The sequence below is a fragment of the Heterodontus francisci genome, chromosome 9, assembly GCF_036365525.1.
Source record: "Heterodontus francisci isolate sHetFra1 chromosome 9, sHetFra1.hap1, whole genome shotgun sequence".
In the NCBI taxonomy this organism is placed as follows: domain Eukaryota; kingdom Metazoa; phylum Chordata; class Chondrichthyes; order Heterodontiformes; family Heterodontidae; genus Heterodontus; species Heterodontus francisci.
In genome coordinates this window covers 13094921-13118063 of record NC_090379.1, presented here as the reverse complement: position 1 = coordinate 13118063, position 23143 = coordinate 13094921, and the positions used below count along the sequence as shown (strand labels likewise).

Below are 23143 nucleotides of genomic sequence, written 5' to 3'. Positions count from 1 at the left end.
ACCAGCATCACTAAAAACAAAACTAAATTATCTGGTCATGAGCACATTGCTGTTTGAGGGAGCTACTGTGTTCAAATTGGCTGCCATGTTTTCTACATTACAACAGTGACAATACTTCATTGGCTGTAAAATGCTTTGGAATGTTCTGAGGTTGTGAAAGGCGCTATATAACTGCAAGTCTACTTTCTTTTTAATGTTGACTCCCAACTCTATGAAGGATCTTGGTTTTGGGCCAACCATGGGCAAGGAGCCTCCTGCTGATTACCAACTAGTGCCCTCCCTCAGCTGATTTATCAGTACTCCATGTTGGTGGAGTTGGAAGAAGCACTGAGGGTAGCAAGGGCACAGAATGTACTCTGACTGGGGGACATCAGTGTCCGTCACCAAGAGTGGCTTAGTAGTACCGCCATTGTCTGAGCCAGCCGAGTCCTGAAGACATAGTTGCTGGACTGGGCCTGTGGCAGAATGTGCGTCATCGTCAACTTCCTCTTCAAGTCACAAACCGTCCAGACTGGGAAAGTATCGGATGTTCCTTCATCATCGCAGGGTCAAAATCCTGGAACTCCCTACCTGATGCACCGTGTGAGCACCTTTGCCACACAGACCGCAGGGGTTCCGGAATCACCTTCTCAAGGGGCCGCCAGGGCTGGGCATTAAATGCTGACCTTGCCAGCGACACTCACATCCCGAGGATGAATTGAAGAAAAGGTAAGAGCTGTAAACTAGCCCCAAATCCGCGGTCAGATTCAGGGTACGAGCTGAAAATATACATCAATAAACCCACTCGAACTCCAGCAATAAACTTTCTTCCTGGAAGACCGGTTTATGGTGCAATTAAATAATTAAGAACCTCAGATTGGCAGGTCAATCCTTGAGGTGTTTTCCAGCGTCAAGCAGGAATGGGTTATTGTCCGACAGGTATCTCCTCAGGCAAGGACACCAGCAGGAGTGCTCTTGGAGGAGTGAGCTTGATCCATGGCGGACAGCCAGTTAGTGTGGCGACACAAGCTGTAATTATCAGCCACAAAAGATGCAAACAAAGCACTGGATTTATTTCTAGAGGAATAAAATTCAAAGCAGAGAGGTTGTATTGATCGCTGGTTAGATTACCCTTTTGAGTATTGTGGACAATTAGAAATCATAGAAAATGTACGACACAGAAGGGCATTCGGGCCATCGTGTCCGTGCCGGTCGATGAACAGCTACCTCTCTGCTTAGGTAAATAGGTCCCTAATTACTCTATCCAGGCCCCTCAAATTTTATACGCCTCAAGTTACGTCACCTCTCAGCATCCTCTGTTCTAAGGAAAACAATTCCAGCCGATCCAGTCTTTCCTCAGATAAAATTTTCCAGTCCTGGCAGCATCCTCATAAATCTGCTCTGCACCCTCTCCAATGCAATCACATCTTTCCTCTAATGTGGTGGCCAGAACTGTACGTTGTACCCAAGCTGTGTTCTAGCTAGTGTTGTATACAGTTCTAGCATAACCTTCCTGCTCTTATAATCTGTGCTTCAGCTAATAAAGGAGAGATCTATGGCCAGGAGGCTGGTGGCATGGCTGGTTCCCACTGTTGACCTCCCAACTGACCACAGCAAGTGTGTTTTTGTTACTAGTGTTTTAACTCTTGTGTTTTATTTGCCAAATTAACAGGCAGTGACAGCTTTCCTTGTAGGTTTAAAACAGCAGATTAACTATTTATTAAACAAATAAATGATCCCCAAAATAGTTTGCAACACCACTCACGCATGCATTCACTTTCACACGCACTCTCAAGAGAAGATAGAAAAGTACAGGGTAAGAGGAGTTCAGGTTGTAAAAGTCTGTTGTTTCAGGAATAACCTGTGGGATTCTCCTTGGGAGGTGAATTTTACAGTTGCAGGCGTTTGCTGTTTGTCTGGTAATCTTTGGCTTGTTGCAGTCTCCTGGCAGTTCAGTTTGGATTGAAGATGGTACTGATGTCTTCGGTCAATTGTCTGCGGCAGAAGAGTCATTTTTGCAAAGGCACTTTCCTGTTCCTGCCGTAGCTAGCTTCCAATTTGTCTCAGCAGGGTTTAACTGTATTGGCTGGAACTGATCTCTCTCTCTTAGCCTCTCTGTCTCAGCCTTGCTGGAATTCAAAAATGGCTTTTTTGTTGCACTGTGTGGCTGAGGACAGACCAGATTGATGTTGTCTCCAGTCTTGTCCTGAAAAGACTCCCCCCTTGTTCCTCAAAATGATAACCTTTTAAGGTGAATTTTACCAGGGTTGATTTGGCCCATGTGGCTTCAGGTTTCAGTCCTAGCCTGGCTGGTATAATGGCTTTGATGATGGCCCCATTCTGAGGAGATGTGGGTGGTTCACACTCCATTGTAATGGAGGTTTTCGGAGACGAGAAGTCGGAGAAAGGTCTTGTCTCATTGTGTTTGAGTCCAGCTCACATCCAGCTCTGATTATCTGTCGCATTTCCGTGCAGACCGAGCTAACTTTGTTTTCAGTCTTAATAGGCACAGATGTGGATTTGAGTTATAGAGGGTCATGTGTCTTGTCCTCAGTTTTGTTGGCAGCTCATGTATCAGTCTTTTAAAAATTGTTCCAGTTTTTTTATAACTCTTCAATTTGGTTCTGTATTTTCATTGCTTTACTTGTGAGTCTGAAGAGACCACATCTGCTGATGAGGTCAAAGGCTTTGGTGAGATCAATGAAAGCAGACGTGGTCTCTTCAGACTACTAGAAAAGATCGGATGTCCACCAAAGCTACTAAGTATCATCACCTCATTCCATGACAATATGAAAGGCACAATTCAACATAGCGGTGCCTCATCAGACCCCTTTCATATCCTGAGTGGCGTGAAACAGGGCTGTGTTCTCGCACCTACGCTGTTTGGGATTTTCTTCTCCCTGCTGCTCTCACACGCGTTCAAGACTTCAGAAGAAGGAATTTTCCTCCACACAAGGTCAGATGGCAGGTTGTTCAACCTTTCCCGCCTAAGAGTGAAGACCAAAGTACGGAAAGACCGCATCAGGGAACTCCTCTTTGCTGACGATGCTGCATTAACATCTCACACTGAAGAGTGTCTGCAGAGACTCATCGACAGGATTGCGGCTGCCTGCAATGAATTTGGCCTAACTATCAGCCTCAAGAAAACGAACATCATGGGACAGGACGTCAGAAATGCTCCATCCATCAATATCGACGACCACGCTCTGGAAGTGGTTCAAGAGTTCACCTACCTAGGCTCAACTATCACCAGTAACCTGTCTCTCGATGCAGAAATCAACAAGCGCATGGGAAAGGCTTCCACTGCTATGTCCAGACTGGCCAAGAGAGTGTGGGAAAATGGCGCACTGACACGGAACACAAAAGTCCGACTGTATCAAGCCTGTGTCCTCGGTACCTTGCTTTACGGCAGCGAGGCCTGGACAACGTATGTCAGCCAAGAGCGACGTCTCAATTCATTCCATCTTCGCTGCTTCCAGAGAATCCTTGGCACCAGGTGGTAGGACCGTATCTCCAACACAGAAGTCCTCGAGGCGGCCAACATCCCCAGCTTATACACATTACTGAGTCAGCGGCGCTTGAGATGGCTTGGCCAGGTGAGCCGCATGGAAGATGGCAGGATCCCCAAGGACACATTGTACAGTGAGCTCGCCACTGGTATCAGACCCACCGGCCATCCATGTCTCCACTTTTAAGACGTCTGCAAACGCGACATGAAATCCTGTGACATTGATCACAAGTCATGGGAGTCAGTTGCCAGCGATTGCCAGAGCTGGCGGGCGGCCATAAAGGCGGGGCTAAAGTGTGGCGAGTCCAAGAGACTTAGCAGTTGGCAGGAAAAAAGACAGAAGCGCAAGGAGAGAGCCAACTGTGTAACAGCCCTGACGACCAATTTTTTCTGCAGCACCTGTGGAAGAATCTGTCACTCTAGTATTGGCCTTTATAGCCACTCCAGGCGCTGCTCCACAAACCACTGACCACCTCCAGGCACTTACCCATTGTCTCCCGAGTCAAGGAGGCCAAAGAAGAAGAAGGACCTCTTGTGAGTGTGACCAAAGCATACCATAAACCTTCTTGACCATCTTGTCGACTTGTCCTACTACTTTTATGAATCTGCGGACATATACTCCAAGGTCCCTCTGTCCCTCCACACTGTTCAGTACCCTCCCATTTATTTTGTATTCTCTTACCTTGTTGCACCTCCCAAATGCTTTATCTCACACTTCTCTGGATTAAATTCCATTTCCACTTTTCTGCCCAACTGGCTCGACCAACTGTATCTTCCTACTAGCTTTCCTCCTCACTGTCAACCACATGACCAATTTTCACATCACCTGGAAACTTCATTATCATGCTCCCTACATTTGTGTCCACATCATTAATATAACCTACAAAAAGGAAGGGACTGAATACTGAGCCTGCAGAACCCCGCTGATAACTGCCTTCCAGTCGCAAAAACACCGGTCAACCATTACCCTTTGTTTCCTGCCACTAAGCCAGTTTTGGATCCAATTTGCCAATCTCCCTTGGATCGCAAGGGCTTTTACTTTTTGACCAGCCTGCCATGTGGGACCTTGTCAAAAGCCTTGTTAAAATCCATATGGACCAAATCCACTGCACTGCCCTAATCGACCCTACTTGTCACATCCTCAAAACATTCAATCAAGTTAGTCAGACATGATCTTGCCTTAAGAAATCCATGTTGACTTTCCTTGATTAATCGATGCCTTTCTAAATGATGGTTTATATCTAGGGACTTCTGATGAAAGGTCACAGACCTGAACCGTTAAATCTGCTTCTCTCTCCACAGATGCTGCCAGACCTGCTGAGTATTTCCAGCACTTTCTGTTTTTATTTCAGATTTCCAGCATCTGCAGGATTTTGCTTTTACTCCAAAATTTCTTCCCTTACTTCTTTTACAACCTGGGATATATTTCATATAATTGAATATAGGTTACGCTAGAGAAGGTGCAAGAAAGGATTTACAAGTATGATACCAGAACTGTCAGGAAAGATTGAACAGCCTGGGGTTCTTTTCTCTAGGAAAGAGAAAGCTAAGGGATGGCCTAATAGAGTTTTTTAAGATGATGGAAGGGTTTGATAGGGAGATATAGAAAAGAACTTGCAGGCGAAACTAAAACTTAGAGGTTATAAATATCAGTCTGTCACAAATAAATTCAATAGGGAAATCAGGAGAAACCTTTCACCTAGAGAGTGGTTAGAAAGTGGAATGTGCTACCACATGGGGTAGTTGAGGTGAATCACATAGATGTATGTATTTAAGGGGAAGCCAGATAAACACATGAGGGCAAAAGGGATAGAAAGGAATTGGTTTTAGTTATAGTTAGAGCCCTACCAAATTCACAGACAAAATTTTACAAATTTCATGGTCAGGGCATTTTAAGAATCGTGAATTTCACAATTTCACGCATTTAATTTGTAAATTTGACGGTGTCGCAACAAACTATGAAAATTATCTATTTAAAAAGAAAAAAAAAGACAAAGGAGGTATCTTGTTTCAAATGGCATTTATTGTGTACTCAAAAACTATTGTAAAAAACTGACTATAAACAGGTCACATTCTTTGGTATATTGGCGTTTGCAAAAGCATCCACAGGTTTGTAACCAACTGATGATTATCTGAGCTCTCTGTTGACTTCTTTGAAAGAGATTAAATTGTTGCTCGTTTTTTTGTGTCTTTGTTTTCCAGCAGTGCGGTATCAGATGCTCTCTGTCTGCTGCAATTGCTTTCGGACTCCAAGTGGCACTGAATCATTGCCCGCCATGTGTGATCCAACGAAACACTGCAACTTGTACTAAACAGTATTCCACTATCAGCATGCAGAATTTGGCTTCCAAATCTTTTCACTCGATTCGCAGCTGTAGTAATGGTTGTGGCCATTTTTGATTTGCTCATTCTGGCATTGTCACTTGTCTGCTAATACTTGAGACTGCTTCTCTCAAAACTGCACCAGAGGCTCTCCCTCATCTACAAATCAACACGTTGAGCCTTGCATCAATCACTAAAACAGGCAATGTTTGCAAAATGTCCAGTAATCAGCAGAGCAGTCTTGTGTCAATCAGTAAAATGTGTAAAGTTCGCAAAATGGCCGATTTCACGGTCCGTGACACTATTTTCACGTGACGTGATGATTCTACTGGTGATTGTATAGCGACGTCTCAACTCATTCCATCTTCGCTGCCTCTGGAGAATCCTTGGCATCAGGTGGCAGGACCATATCTCCAACACAGAAGTCCTCGAGGCGGCCAACATCCCCAGCATATACACCCTACTGAGCCAGCGGCGCTTGAGATGGCTTGGCCATGTGAGCCACATGGAAGATGGCAGGATGCCCAAGGGCACATTGTACAGCGAGCTCATCACTGGTATCAGACCCACCGGCCGTCCATGTCTCCGCTTTAAAGACGTCTGCAAACGCGACATGAAGTCCTGTGACATTGATCACAAGTCGTGGGAGTCAGTTGCCAGTAATCGCCAGAGCTGGCGGGCAGCCATAAAGGTGGGGCTAAAGAGTGGCGAGTCGAAGAGACTTAGCAGTTGGCAGGAAAAAAGACGGAAGTGCAAGGAAACAGCCAACTGTATAACAGTCCAGACAACCAATTTTATCTGCAGCACCTGTGGAAGAGTCTGTCACTCTAGAATTGGCCTTTATAGCCATTCCAGGCGCTGCTTCACAAACCACTGACCACCTCCAGGCGTTTACCCATTGTCTCTCGAGACAAGGAGGCCAAAGAAGTGATTGTATACAAGGGACCTTTTTTTTTCAAAAATCTCCACAATGCTGCCAGTCATTCTATTGCTGAGAAATAGATGAGGAAGTGCTAACAGTTCCCCACTGGAGGAGTGGATGGTGCTGTCCCACCCCAGGGGGCAGACTCTTGTGCTTACCTGTCAGCACAGTTCCTCTTAAGTACCACTTCAATCTGCAGTGTCACATTGCCTTGTCTCCTGTCCCTGATCATCAGGTACTTTAGTGCCTGTGGAGGATAACAGCTCGTTGCTTAATCGGCAGATATTCTGGAGTACTGGGAAGGCGGTGGCGTACTGGTTTGTCACTGGACTAGTAACCCAGCGCCCAGGTATTGCTCTGGGGACATTGGTTCGAATCCCACCACAGCAGAAGGTGGAATTTGAATTCAATTAATAAATCTGGAATTAAAAGCTAGTCTAATGATGGCCATGAAACTATTGTCGATTGTTGTAAAAACCCATCTGGTTCACTAATGTCCTTTAGGGAAGGAAATCTGCTGTTTAGTTTAGAGATACAGCACTGAAACAGGCCCTTCAGCCCACCAAGTCTGTGCCGACCATCAACCACCCATTTATACTAATCCTACACGAATCCCATATTTCTACCACATCCCCACCTGTCCCTATATTTCCCTACCACCTACCTATACTAGTGCCAATTTATAATGGCCAATTAACCTATCAACCAGCAAGTCTTTGGCATGTGGGAGGAAACCGGAGCACCCGGAGGAAACCCACGCAGACACAGGGAGAACTTGCAAACTCCACACAGGCAGTACCCAGAATAGAACCCGGGTCGCTGGAGCTGTGAGGCTGCGGTGCTAACCACTGCGCCACTGTGCCGCCCCTGTGCTGTCCTTACCTGGTCTGGCCTACATGTGACTCCAGACCCACAGCAATGTGGTTGACCCTTACATGCCCTCTAAATGGCCTAGCAAGTCATTCAGTTCAAGTGCAATTAGGGATGGGCAATAAATGCTGGCCTGGCCTGCGACGCCCACATCCCATGAAAGAATAAAAAAAAGGTTCTGTTCAGCTCCTTTGTTACAGGATAATTGGAGGTAAAAAAGAGGAACGGGGGTGTGCAAATATACTATTTAAGAGTAAAATTCATTGCCCCCTTTCTGTAACAGAATGTTTCATAATGAAGCAACATTCTATGACCTGTCACTGTGCCAGTGATGGCTCAATGAGTAGCACTCTTCCCTTTGTGTCAGAACTTGTGAGTTCAAGTCCCAGTCCAGAGAACAGAACACAGAATCTAAGCTCACATCCCCATGCAGTACTGAGGGAGTGCTGCACTGTTGGAGGTGCCGTCTCTCAGATGACCTTGTTAACCCTGTCTGCCCTCTTAGGTAGATGTGTAAAATCCCATGGCACTGGTGTGTTGAGTTTTTTTTAAATTCGTTCATGGGATGTGGGCATTGCTGGCTAGGCCAGCATTTATTGCCCCTCCCTAATTGCCCTTGAGAAAGTGGTGGTGAGCTGCATTCTTCACAGAATCACAGAATAATACAGTGCAGAAGAGGCCCTTCGGCCCATCGAGTCTGCACCGATGCATTAAAGACACTTGAACTGTCTACCTAATCCCATTTGCCAGCACTTGGCCCATAGCCTTGAATGTTATGACGTGCCAAGTGCTCATCCAGGTACTTTTTAAAGGATGTGAGGCAACCCCCCTCTACCACCCTCCCAGGCAGGGCATTTAGACCAGAATGAACCACTGCAGTCCATGTGGGGTAGGTACACCCACAGTGCTGTTAGGAAGGGAGTTCCAGGATTTTGACCCAGTGACAGTGAAGGAACGGCGATATAGTTCCAAGTCAGGATGGTGTGTGGCTTGGAGGGGAACTTGCAGGTTGATGTTCCCATACACCTGGTGCCCCTGACCTTCTAGTTGGTAGAGATCACGGGTTTGGAAGGTGCTGTTGAAGGAGCCTTGATGAGTTTGAAAAGTATAATATTCTTGGGGGGCTTGACAGGATAGATGCTGATAGGCTGTTTCCCCTGGCTGGAGAGAACAAGGGGGGGCCACAGTCTCAGGATAAGGGGTCGGCTATGCAGGACGGAGATGAGGAGAAATTTCTTCACTCTGTGTGTTGTGCATCTTTGGAATTCTCTATCACAGAGAGCTGTGGATGCTCAGTCATTGAGTATATTCAAGACCGAGATTGATAGATTTTAGGGATGTGGGGATAGGGTGGGAAAGTGGAGTCAGAGCAGGCCTTGGGGAAAATGGCACCCTGGGCACACTTGTATTTGGTTCCCTTTCTTTGAGTTTAATAAGTAGTGATACACGTGAAAGTTTTAGAACTAAAGCTGCAATCTCAAAAGTTTTTCATGACTTGAATAATAAATGATTGAAGTCATAACAAAAATAGTATGGCTGAGTGACATATAAACTGAAACACTAAATTAGACACAAAACTAATAAATAACAATCGCAAATTTAAAAAAATCCTCTGCTCACCAGGATTCCAGGTGACTGCTTGCTGCTGTGCAACTCACACTTACATTGTACAAAATGACCAAATTAATGCAAAAGCTTGCCGTGCTAAATGATGACCAACAGGCGTAAAGTCAGCAGCTGCGGTTTGCACAGAGTGTGAGACTGAGGATGTCGCACCCTCTCCACACCGACAAGTGGCTGTCAGGTCAGAGCAAGACAAACAAACTGCTGACCACAAAGTGGAGAGAGATGGAGAGCAGAAATAAAGCACCGAGATTACCTCGGTGAGAGATGAAACATGTAATCTTAACCTTTACTCAGAAAGTTCCAGCTTCCAGGAATATTTGTGCCTGGACTCTTTACATCAAAATTGTTAGTTTTTTATTTAGAATTTTTTCTTCGTTTTACAACCTCTTGACCACATCCTCCACCCCCACCCCCCTCAACCTCCCCCTGACCACCTGTACTACTGACCCTCAGTCATGAACCTATTGAATGGCGGAGCAGACTGGATGAGCCATTGACCAACTCCTGCTCCCATTTCTTATGTTCTTACACAAGGGGTCTGGAGTCACTTGTACGTCAGACCATTCCTTTCCTAAAGGACATTCATGAACCAGTTGGCTTTTTACAACAATCTGACAACTTCATGGTCACTTTTGCTGATACCAACTTTTTTATTTCCAGATTTTTTTTCTTGAACTGAATTCAGTTTCTCAAAGTGCCACAGTGGGATTTGAACTCACATTCTTCGTGTTATTAGTCCAGCTTTTGGATGAGTAAAGTTGCTTAAGCACTACACTACCATATTCCTTTTTTAAAGTGACCGATGTGTGACAATCCCGCAAAACAGTCTTGTGCTCGATTTATAGATTTGGTCACCATGATCTAAAATGATAGCCTAGTCATCTTTGAAAGGGATTGGTGTTAAATTACAAAGCCTGTGGATACGGAAATCTCTCTCTAAAAGGTGGGTGTTCTTCTTCTGAATTGCCACAGTGTTCACATCGCAGGGTCCCTACGCATGATGCCAGTGCAGCAGTCTTTGATGCTTTGATATCCTTATAAGACCTCCATGGGAGAACAACTAGTTAGTGCAAAATCTAGTCCCAAACTGGGATCTTGGTCCATTTTTGACAGTGTACCTTCCATTAGCAACCCTGCTTTCTGTAGCCCTGAAACTGTTAAATGGGAGGGGACTGAGCTTCAGAGCATACACTAAAACTGATTAAAGTGGCTACGCTTAGGGGAGGAGGTCGCTTAGTGAGAGGAAGAAATGGAAGGCTATGTAGCCTTTGTCTTGTAAATTAAGATGACGAATGTTCCCTTAATTAGAGAGAAGGGGAAAGAAAATGGTTGATCGTCTTCTTTATGGCGATGGTAAAGGTAATTACAGTCGTGTGGGAGTTGTCTCTGCTTTCCTGCAGTGTAATCTCTACCTGTTCCTACTGAACAAAAGTGCCCTCTTATCTTCAGTCTTGCTCCATAGGAGGCTCGAGAACGGTTTTCAAACCAAAAGCTCCAATGGGTTTGAAACAGCCTCACGCTGTGAGAGAAACAAAGACACCACCATTTGGATCAAATTAAACTGCTTCTTGCATTTCTGATTTGAATCTTGTTTTTCCATTACTCTCAAAGGAGAGTTAGTATTGTTGGATGAAAAACACTTTCTTTTTCCCCTTTCTGAGTTAAACACATTTTCCAAAACTCTGGGATGTTAAATGAGGAAAAGAAAGATTTGATTGCTTGGCATTAATCCACTCCACCGTACTGCCATCATTGTTATCTGTCTTTGTAAAATAGTAAACAGTCATTTCCAAATGGGTGCCTTCCATTAAAATATTGTGAGGTGAATTACTGGCTTACGATCGAAGCTTTACTTTCCTCACCTAGAGTGGTGTGAGAGAGAATGTTTCTGCAGAAAGAAAGCCTTGCATTTATATAGCGCCTTTCACAAACTCAGGATGTCCCAGAGTGCTTTACAGCCAATGACATGTAGTCACTGTTGTAAGGGATCCAAGATTTAATCGTTCAAAACGCCGCAGTTAGTTGCCCGTGACTGATTTCACACTCTGATTCCAAGTTTGTACACCCTAATCAGGTTGTGTTTCTTTATAGTCACTGTACAGCTGGAGGGGTGTCTACCTGCCTTTCTTCACATTTTGTTGAACCTTGGTTGGACCACACTTGGTGTAATGTGCATAGTTCTGGTCTCCATATTATTAAAGGGATATAGAGACAATGGAGAAAGTGCACAAAAAGATACACTAGATGATACGAGAAGTGAGTCATAGTTAACAGGAAAGACTGAGCAGGCTGGGGCTGAGTTGGGGGGTGGCAGAGATGGTGTGATCTAATAGAGGTCTTTGAGATTATGAAGGGGTTTACTGGGATAGACATAGAGAAGATGTGTCCACTTGTTGGAGAGGCCAAAACTGGAGGCCTTAAGTATAAGATAGTCACTAATAAATCCAGTAGCGATTTCAGGAGAAACTTGGTTAGAATGTGGAACTTGCTACCTCATGGAGTAGTTGAGGTGGATAGCATAGATGCATTTAAGGGGAAACTAAATGAACACATAAGGAGTAAGGAACAAAATGATAGGGTGAGATGGAGTATGGTGGAAGGAGGCTCGTATCAAATGTAAATGTCGGCTAGACCAGTTGGACCAAATGGCCTATTTCTGTGATGTAGACTCGATATAACGTTCCCTTCTCTTTTTCAGATTTCTCATACTTATCCCACCCTCTGCTATTCTGCGGTAATCGTTTACACCACCTCTGAACCCTCTCTTGTTTCTTGACTTGTTCCGTTACCACTCACCTCCTTTTGCCTAGCACCATCATCCTTTTTGTTATTTATTGAGTCCTGCCAGATAGCCTACTCCTGCTCCTATTTCTTATGTTCTGCCTTCCACCCCATGACAGAGCTTCCCTTTTGTTCTTTCCCCGGCTCTTCACTTGCTTAAAAGTTTTACTTCATTGGCCGTGATGTTCTTTGGGGATGTCCCGAGGTTGTGGAAGTTGCTAGGTAAATGCACGTCCTTTCTTCAATTTCTGGCGAAAGGTCATTGACTTGAAACATATGGTTGAATTTACATTGCGTTAAGGAGGTGGGTTCAGAGGTGGGCGTGCTGGATATTTCACGCTACCAGCTGGCTTGCCAGTATGGTTCCACCTCTGGTGTATTTTCAGAGAGGCTGCCTCAGGGGAATGATGGGTTACTCATCCACCAGAGGCTGGTAGCCTGTCAGGCCAATTAAAGTGCCTATTGCACACACGCATCAGAAGCCATCTGGAATTTTCCCAATGTCAGACGGGCTCCACACTGAGGCCGAAACCCAGCCGATGGTTGGATGTGGCCTCTGGTGCCAGGCCGGGGGAAACCAGCAATGCCTCAATTAGTTTCCCCTACCCGAAGGGCCTGTTTCTATGCTGTACGACTCTCTGACCCCCTGCAGGCATGATGACCACAGGCCACCCTGCGGAGGGTTTCCCCCTTCCCAGTGACCGTTTCCCCCTTTGCAGTGACGGTCTGACAGCTGTGGCCACTTTTTATTTTTAAACTTTCTAAAGTCTTCAGAGGACCTCTCCATCCTGAGATGTCCTCTCATTCGCCCACATCTCCCGGTGGGGCTGCTGGCCGCCCAGAACCTCGGACCCTCCGATTGGCCCTGCTGACTCTGAAGCCTGTCCACCATCCTTAATTGGACGGGACTCTCAGAGGCGGCCTTTTAATTGGTTGCCTCCTCGTAAATCTCCCCTGGCATTTCCAGATTCCTGACCCACATTTCGTCCCGTCACCACGATCTAGACTTGGGAATGACGATCTCGCCCATTGACTCTGTTTCTCTATCCACAGATGCTGCCTGACCTACTGAGTGCTTTCCGGCAATTTCTGTTGTGATTTTGTATTTCTTAATTATTTAGCCAAATATTTTGACAACAACTTTAGTGTTTTGTTGCCTGTTGAGTATTTTACATACAGGTGTGTGTCTATGTGTGGAAAATGAATGGTCAAAAATACGAGGAGGTTTGCAATGGTTTCGGGGAAGGGCTGATGATGTATTGCATCATGATCCATGATGCTATGGTGAATTCTGCATTGTATATACATTGCCTACTGTGACTTCATATCATTGTATCCTGTCTCTCTTAATCATCAGGGAATAGAAACCGGTCGATTCTCTGTTCGCCAAGGTCAACTGCCAGACTGCAAGGCTTCAGTGATGTCATTCCCCGTCCCATATGACCTTCCACCACAACACTACAGCGGCAAAGGTAGGTGATGGGCAGCTGAGCCTAGGCTGCAAGCACTGAACTCCTGTCTCTCTCCTGTTAATATTGTGATGTTCGTTGAGGGATAAATATTGCCCAGGACAACAAGGAGAACTCGTCTGAAGGACTGCACCTCTGACAGTGCAGCACTCTCTCTGCACTGGAACATTAGTTATAATTTCTGTGCTCAAGTCCTGGAGTGGGGCTTCAGTCCACAGCATTCCGACTCGTTACGGTCCCATGTCCCTCCAACCAGATATCTGTTACTGCCCTTGCTCACTCCAAAATCTTGGAATAATTTTTTGTTGTATGTTGAACGCTGAATGCAGCCAATGTTGTTGATGAGAGATATCCTTCCTCACTATACTACTACATAGAGAAATGCAAATCAAAAGACTTCACTTTGAGTCAAATGCAATGTTTGACTCTGGGCTGGATGTAGGGGAGGCGGCAAGGGGGTCCTGTTGATGGGGCCAAAAGCGGTGGGGTGGTGGGTGGGTACGACCCTATAAAGGTTGGCAGCACTCTTTCCCCCCCCCCCCCCTTCCTCCCTTCCTTCCCTCTCCTCCTCCCCCCCTTCCTCCCCTCCTTCCCCCCCTCCTTCCCCCCCTCCTTCCCCCCCCTCCTTCCCTCCCTCCTCCCCTCCCTCCTCCCTCCCCCCCTCCTCCCCTCCTTCCCCCCCTTCCACCCCTCCTCTCCCCCCCTCCTCCTCCCCCCATCCCTCCCCCCTCCGTAAACTAGGTTTGTTATCCCCCAGAATACAGAAGGTTAAGGGGTGATTTGATTGAGGTTTTCAAGGTTTTGAAAGGAATTGATAAGATAAAGAGAGAGAGAGAAAAACGTTTCACACTGGTCGAGGGAATCCAGGACATGGGAAGATAATCTTCAAATCAGAATCAGGTCATTCAGGAGAAGTGTAGAACTCACTCTCACATTAGGTAGTAGTTATGAGCTCGATTAATAATTTTAAATCTGAGACTGATAGATTTTTGCTCGACAAAGGTATTAACGGATATGGAAGCAGGATGGTGGATAGAGTTAGGTTGCACATCAGCTATCTCATTGAGTGGTAGAACAGGCTCAAGGAGCTGAATGGCCTTTACCTGTTCCTGTATTCCCAAGTATCTGTTCAAACTATAGTTCAGTGAATGTACGCCCGCCATGGTTTTCATGTCCGATCTATAATGAAGGCTCCCAAAGCTGCAATGTTTTTTTTCATTCATTCGTGGGATGTGGGCGTCACTGACTAGACCAGCATTTATTGATCATCCCTAATTGCCCTTGAGAAGGTGATGGTGAGATGCCTTCTTGAACCGCTGCAGTCCATGTGAGGTAGGTACACCCACAGTGCTGTTAGGAAGGGAGTTCCAGGATTTTTGACCCAGTGACAGTGAAGGAACGGCGATATAGTTCCAAGTCAGGATGGTGTGTGACTTGGAGGGGAACTTGCAGGTGGTGGCGTTCCCATGCATCCGCTGCCCTTGACCACCTAGGTGGTAGAGGTCGCGGGTTTGGAAGGTGCTGTTGAAGGAGCCTTGGTGAGTTGCTGCAGTGAATCTTGTAGATGGTACACACTGCTGCCACTGTGCATCGGTGGTGGAGTGAGTGAACGTTTAAGGTGGTGGGTGGGGTGCTGTTCAAGCGGACTGCTTTGTCCTGGATGGTGTTGAACCTCTTGAGCTGCATCCTTCCAGACAAGTGGGGATTATCCCATCGCATTTACAGACGGCTGTAAATGGTGGACAGGCTTTGGGGAATCACAAGGTGAGTAACTTGCCTCAGAATTCCCAGCCTCTGACCTGCTGTTGTCACTACAGTATTTATGTGGCTGGTCCAGTTCAGTTTCTGGTCAATGGTGATCCCCAGCATGTAGTTAGTAGGGGATTCAGCGATGGTAATGCTGTTGAATATAAAGAGGAGGCGGTTAGACTCTCTCTTGGTGAAGATGGTCTTTGCCTGGCACTTTTGTGGCACGAATGTTACTTGCCACTTATCAGCCAATGCCTGGATATTGTCCAGGTCTTGCTACATTTCTGCACGGACTGCTTCAGTATCTGAGGAGTCACAAATGGTGCTGAAAATTGTGCAATCATCAGCGAACATCCCCACTTCTGACATTATGATTGAAGAAAGGTCATTGATGAGGCAGCTGAAGATGGTTGGGCCTAGGACACTACCCTGAGGAACTCCTGCAGTGATGTCCTGGAGCTCAGATGATTGATCTCCAACAGCCACAACCATCTTCCTTTGCGCTAGGTATGGCTCCAGCCAGCGGAGGGTTTTCCCCCTGATTCCCATTGACCTCAGTTTTGCTGGGGCTCCTTGATGCCATACACGGTCAAATGCTGCCTTGATGTCAAGGGCAGTCACTCTCACCTCACCTCTTGAGTTCAGCTCTTTTGTCCATGTTTGAACCAAGGCTGTAATGAGGTCAGGAGCTGAGTGGCCCTGGCGGAACCCAAGGCCTCATACTAATCTCAGAAGAGAAACAGCAAAACATTCTTAAAATGTAACTATTACATTTAAATAAATTATGAAGCATTTAATATAAATTAAATGACCCCATTTAACACCTTTACTGCTTCAAGTCAGACATACAAATTGAATGATATCAATAAAAAGACTCCCTGTTGGCATAGCAGCAACCAATGTTCTGGTACTTGAGTTAAAATTAGACCCACCTGCTGAAGAGCCGAAAGTGTCTGATCTTGGAGAATGGGCAATTACTTCCAAACAGTTTGAGATTCTGTCTGTTTGTAATAATAATAATACGTGTCCTCCTGGTATTGAAGTGCACTGATTAGGTTGTGGTTTCAGTTGGTAACTGCACAATGCTCTGCAGCAGGATTGATGCAAATCCAATGCTCCGTTTTTCTGGGTGTCCTGCTCTGCTTTCCTGTATTGTTCATCTCTGTATTTCTGTTCATCTGTCTGTCTCTGCCCCTTCTATCTTTCCGCCAGACCCCTGGGGCAGGATTTTCGTTTGGGGTTGGGACCCCAATGTTGGGAGCCAACATTGGGGTCCCAACTGCCGCTCCGTGCCTGGGATAGTCACCTGACGATATTTGCACAACTGGCCAATTCATGGCCAGAGGGTGTACCTGCTATCCAATTATAGATGGCAGGCGGGTTCCTGAGGCTGGAGGGCCAATAGGAGGCACTTGCAGTGATGATATATCAGCAGCCTCTCTAGCCGAGTTGGGAGCTACCGATTCCTACATAGAGAGAGGGCGCCTCAAGATGGTGGCTTAATTACCTCAGTTGCCTAACTGCTGCTTGTGGACATGTCCCTATTTCGCCCTCCAACCTAGCCATCTCAAAAATAGCTCGGAGGAGGGATGGTGCTAGCAAACAGGCACACCGACCAGCAGCACAGAATTCCAGGCCCACCCTCCTCCAGGCCCACCCTCCTCCATTCCCACCTCTCATCGGCCTCCAAAAATCCTGCCCCTCATCTCCCTCCACATTTCTCCTCTTCTCTCACTCCTCCCTCCCCTCTGTCTTTTCACCCAATCATCTCTCTCCCCTTCTCTTTCTCACTCTTTTACTCCCTACCCATTTCCTCTCTCTCCATCTCGCTCTCCCATCTTTCTCACTCCCTCACCTATTTTTCACTGTCCTTTCATGCCTCTCCCTCATTTCCCATCCCCTACCCCTCCCCTGCCTCTATCGTCACTCTTCCTTCTCACCCTTCATCCCTCTTACGCATTCTCCCCCTCTCATACCCCTCTCTCAATCCCTCTCTCCTTTCCCTTTTTCTCTCTTTTGTCTCTCTCTCTCTCAATCCCTTCCCAACTCTTCCAATCCCATTCCCCTCCCCAATCACTCCTCTCCCTTCCCTTTCTCACTGTCCACTATCTATGCCCCTCTCCTTTGAAGTTGCAGTCAATCAGGTTCCCCGCTCTGTTTAACTGCTCCCCTTCCCCTCTGGGCCTGGTTTCCACCAGGAGGGCAGGTTAAAATTGAGGCCAGTGTCTAATTTGTAGGATCAAATCAAATGATTGTTTGAGAATGGCGATGAAGGATGGCAACATGGGCTTCTGTTTAGACACAGCACCAGCCGCTATTGTGCAGTGATGCTGGTTAATGGTCTTTTCATTCACTAAATGACAAAGAAATTACACATTTCAGCTTCTAATAATTACAACTGTTATTGACTGAAATGCTGTATGCATGAGTCTTAATGCAGATTATTTTCAGACACACACAAGCAGTGGCTAGAATTAAACGAGTCATTTATTGAACTGATTGCTGCTGTCGTGTATGGTCAAGAGGGAGGCTGCAACAGTGCAGGAAAGTGTCCCTGCTAGAGTCATTATGACACAGAAGGAGGCCACTCATCCCATCAAGTCCATGCTGGCTCTCTGTAGAGTATTCCGGTCAGCCCCATTACCCTGCTGTATTCCCATAGCTCTGCCAGTTTATTTCTTCAAGGGTCCATCCAGTTTCCTTTTCAGATCATTGGTCCTCTGACCCGTGAATCCAGCTATTGTCTTATTCCACTCACAACCTCATCCCACCCTAACACATGCCCAAGCCCAGCCCCAACGCGCCCCCCCTCTACCCCCACCTGCCATAACCTCACCCCGCCCCCATCCCACCCTCACCAACTCACCGCACCCACCCTAAAGCATTGCACCACAGTCCACCCTGCTGTTGGATTGTTGTAAAAGCCACTCTGGTTCACTGATGTCCTTTTTTAGGGATGGAAATCTGCCTTTCTTACCCGGTCTGGCAAGTATGTGACTCCAGTCCCACACCAACATGGCTGAACCTCAACTACCATCTGAAGTGGCCAAGCAAATCTCTCGGGAAGGTAGACCGCCCGCCACCAGCTTATCCGGGCAACTCGGGCTGGGCAATAAATGCCAGCCTTTTCTGTGAACTGATGGGATACTTTCCTCGCATTTAATATAAAAAGTCAGCACTCTGCTCCCCTGCCCAATATCCAAACCATGACCCAGTATGGAAGGTAACCTGCAGCCATGTATCCTGGGTGGACAGTAGAACTGGGCTGCATTCTGGTGTTTCTTTACTCTGGCTGTAGATATTTTTAGCTTTCATGTACATGAGAGAGCATTGTCACCCAGCCAGCTGTCTCGGTGAAATGATCACTTGCTCAGGGAACATTCTAGAGCTTATTTGGCCTGCTGGCTCAATCCTGGGCCCCCATCTTGATCTTCCTTGTTTTCAGACAGCTGTAGAATCATGCCACAGTAAACTTAACTTGGGCAAGAGCTGACAAACAGATTATTCCACAGGAATTGACCGCCTGTAAAGTATTTTGGGACATCCTGTTGTAGGGTCGGATATTTTGTTCATGAAAGTTCGTTCAATTTTCCCTGTCTTTCCTTGTATTTATAGGGGAGATGGTGGGGTAGTGGTAATGTCACTGGGCTACTCATACAGAGCCCTAGGCTATTGCCCTTGAGACAGGGGTTCAAATCCCACCACGGCAGCTGGTGGATTTTAAATTCAATTAATTAATAAAAATCTGGAATTGAAAGCTAGTCTCAGTAATGGTGTCATGAAACTCTTGTTGATTGTTGTCAAAACCCCATCTGGTTCACTAATGTCCTTTCGGGAAGGAAATCTGCTGTCCTTACCTGGTCTGGCCTACAAGTGACTCCAGACCCACAGCAATGTGGTTGACTCTTAACTTCCCTCTGAAATGGCCTAGCAAGTCACTCAGTTGTCAAGGGCAATTAGGGATGGGCAATAAATGCTGGCCTAGCCAGCGATGTCCACATCCCATGAAAGAGTAATGCAAAACAATTGAACTGGATGGTTTGACCCCATCCTCAGCTACTGCCTAACAACAGTCACTGAATCAGGATTGTATGAATGGCTGGAATACTCTTTTCTCTGAGTGAGGGTTTTGAAGTCCTTTGAGTACGGTGAGGGAATTGAAGAAGCCTCATCAAATCTTACAGTGCAGCAGGAGGCCATTTTGCCCATTGTGCCTGTGCTAGCTTTTCTGAAAGGAGCTATCCAATTACTCCCACTCCCCTCTGCTCTTTCCCCATAGCCCTGCAATTTTTTTTCCCCTTCAATTATTTATGCAATTCCCTTTTGAAAGTTATTATTGAACCTGCTTCCACTGCCCGTTCCAGATTCATTGTGTAAAAAAAAAACTCTGCTTATCTGCCCTGCCGCTTGCTCTGCCGATTATTTTAAATCTGTCCCCTCTGATTATTGACCTTCCTGCCAGCAGAAACATTATCTACTCTATCAAAACGTCTCTGCATTTTATACAATGCTAAATGTAAAACAAAAAAATAGATCTTTTTAAAAACCTGTGTGTCCACTGCAGTCTCTTGTCTCTGGATTAATTCTCCAGATTTCCATTACACACCCACGGCAGGTTAGAGGTTCGATTCATATCCATCTCTCTTATATCAGACTGAAATACCAGATTTATCAGGGGAATAGTTTTTTTTTACTGTAGCAGTAAATTGTCAGTGGCTGCACTCTTTTTGAACAAAGGAAGAGGTAAACAAGCAGTTTATCCGTAGCTTGAGTTTCTTTGAAAGCCTTATGATTTTGCTCCATACTTTTCATGTGACAGATGGTAGACTCTTCTCGGTAGTTCAGTAGCACTCGAATCCCAACCCGTTATATTTGGAATTCCATAGGTGTTTCCATCTGCCTTCACATTCAGTGCATGGCTAACTGGAATATCAGAACTGCCTAAAACTTACCCTCTTTGCATTCTTTGATACTTCATGTGAAATATAATGAAGGCTACAGGGTCACCCTGTGTTAAGGTTGGCTGCAATATATCAGGCTACGGGCCAAGCTCTGTAAAATGGGATTAGAATAGATAGGTGGTTGATGGCTGCCACAGACACGATGGGCCGAAGGGCCTGTTTCTGTGCTGTGTAACTCTATGACGCTATGACAACAACAGCAACTTGTAGTTATATTGAATCGTAGATAGAATCAGAGAAACTTACAGCTCATAAGGAGGCCATTCGGCCTGTCATTCCTGTGCTGGAAGAGCAGCCGTGCTTAGTCCAACTCCCAGCTTTCCATCTATAACCCTGCAAGTTCCTCATCCTCATTACAAAGTGTCTTTAATGTAGTAAATCGTCCCGAAGTGCTCTGTTATCAGACAAAGTTTGGCCACAGGTGGAGATATTAGATCCGGAGACTAAAAAGCTTGGTCAAAGAGTTAGGTTTTAAGGAGCGTCTTAAAGGAGGAAAGTGAGATTTCCCGAGAGATGGGATAGGGTCATTTTCTCCTGTAGCCTTGTCCGTGTCTTCCTCGGAGAGGATGCTCCCTGCTCCTCTGTTTGAAGGAACTTGCCTGTTTTCCACTTCATTCCTCAGTCCACAAGTTGCGTCAAACTGTTTCTTGCTGACTGGTTTATTAGTGGGTCTGTTGCGATCTGTTGTGTGGAGACGCTCCCTTGCTATGTATTCGATCTAGTTAAAAATGCTTACTTTTTTGTTGAAGGATGTTAAAATAGGTCATTGGGAGGGGGTGGAAATGATCGACTCACTGTTGACAAATACACTGATAAATGTGCCTTTGAGAAAATTGCTGTTCTTCCATCTTCATTACAATACATTCTAATTCTCATAGCAACAGATCATTCACAATTACCCATTTGCATGCACAGATTCCCATTTCCACCCACAATGACAGAAGCTGTTCATTTAAGTGGGAATCGATTATTTTCATGCAATTTGCTTTGTGCTGCCACTTGGCTTGCTAAGAGCCCTCACTCTTTTCTGTTTATACTTTATATCTGGATTTTGAGTTCAGCTCTGGAGAATCGACCACTATCCCATTTCAGGCTCCCCCCTGTGTCGGCACCAAGCCCTTCCAGGTGAGAACGAAGAACCTGCATTTATATAGCACCTTTCACGGCCTGAGGACACCCGGAAGCACCATACAGTCAATGAAGTACTTTAAAAATGTAGTCACTGTTTAATGTAGGAAACACAGCAACCAATTTGTGCACAGCAAGTTCTCACAAACAGCAATGATTTAAATGATCAGATAATTTTTTTTTTTAGTGATGTTGGTTGAGGGAAAAATATTGGCCAGGACACTGGGGAGAACTCTTCAGCATTTGTGCTAGAGGATCTCTTACATTCATCTGAGAGGGCAGAGGGAGCATTGATTTAACACACTATCCAAAAGACAGCACCTCCAACAGTGCAACACTCCCTCAGTACTGCAGTGGGAGTGTCAGGTGCCCAAGCCAATGGAGTGGGACTTGAACCTATGATTTTCTGACTCTGAGACGAGTGAATGGTAGCCACCGAGCCATGCCTGGCAGTGACAAATATAGCAACTGCTCGCTATGGCATCGTAGGGTCGTCTTAAATGATGAGTTCAAAGAGGCTCGACTCATCGATTGGTGAGCCAGAGGTTAGACTGTTACCAACCAAACAAGTAATGAGTGTAATAAAAACAGGAAGTGCTGGAAATACTCAGCAGGTCTGTCAGGCTCTGTGGAGAGAGAAACGGAGTTAATGTCTCAGGTTGATGAACTTTCATCAGGACTAATTGGTTTCAACATTTACCATTCACAGCCTGGCATTTTTTTTGGACAACGGTTGTGTTGAAGATTCTACCATTGTCATTTACCCCTCCTTTAGACACATCTGTTATTTCTTTACTTGCCCCATTACCACCCACTTTTGCCTTACACTGTCATCCCTTTTGTCATTTAATCTCTCCTGCTCTCCTCTCTATCGCAGACCTCTCCCTTTCCTCCCCTCTGCCCCTACCCCCTTTCCCTGGCTCTGTACTTGCTTAGAAGCTCTCCATCTCTAACTTTTTCCACTGCTAGTGAAAGGTCATCGATTTGAAACTTGTTTTCTCTCGCCACAGAGGATGACTGTTTCTATTTCAGATTTCCAGCATCCGCAGTAATTTTGCTTTTATTTTAAGTAGCGAGTGTAAAACAGGTAGGACTGTAGTAGATTGAATATTTTCGCCAATTATTTGTCTGCAGTGAACTGTACAGAGGTCTGTTTTTGAGGTCGTACACATGACTAGTTAGTTCAGTTGGCCTGTTCTCTCTCTCTCTCTCACAGATCGGCCATGGATCTGGAACATTCCTTACCTTCATGCTCCCGACACCTATGGAAACATCTGGGCCCCTTCCTAACTACTGGCTTTTCGGTGCTGTGTTTTTTGATCGTTTCCCAGAGGGACTGAATTTTTGAATCAGTCATGCAGTTTATATTCTGATCTGCTGAGTATTTCTGTTCCTAATCCAGGTTGTATGTGTTTTCACAGAATAAAGTTTTCTAATTGAGCTCGTACTTCTCAGTTTCAGTCTCCATTTTCCCAAACCTTTCTTCCCTTGTATCACCAACAGTGTATTAATTCTGTAAGTTTTTTTTAATGCTTATGGTGAATTTTTGTGCTTGTCAAAGTGAGGGTTGTTCTGTGAGAAAATGCCATCCTGTTTGGTTGTCAGCGTGAAGCACGCCCGGGCCAGCTTTACAAGCAATGACAGACAGGAAAATGTCGCCTGGCCCACACAGCTGCAATGCCTTGCGTGTGTCACAATCCAGACACTTCCCATCCCAGCTGGAAGTTATGTAATCATTGGGGAAAACCTCTAGGACACATGGTCAACAAGGGTGATGGGTGAACAAGACTTGGTGCAAGATGGGAGAAGGGCAACAGAGATTGGATGA

The 23143-nt window shown here is 45.7% G+C and overlaps 1 protein-coding gene across 2 annotated transcripts in view; it reads left to right on the top strand.

Moving 5' to 3' along the window:
* Positions 1 to 22754, top strand: part of tdp1 (tyrosyl-DNA phosphodiesterase 1) — a 143160-nt gene extending 120406 nt beyond the window's left edge. For both annotated transcript variants that reach the window (XM_068038250.1, XM_068038249.1), the window contains exons 15-16: positions 13366 to 13480; positions 22532 to 22754. In XM_068038250.1, coding sequence (XP_067894351.1) covers positions 13366 to 13480; positions 22532 to 22605 — 189 coding nt within the window. In that variant the 3' untranslated portion in view covers positions 22606 to 22754. The remainder of the gene's footprint in view (positions 1 to 13365; positions 13481 to 22531) is intronic.
* The last annotated feature ends 389 nt before the right edge of the window (positions 22755 to 23143 follow it).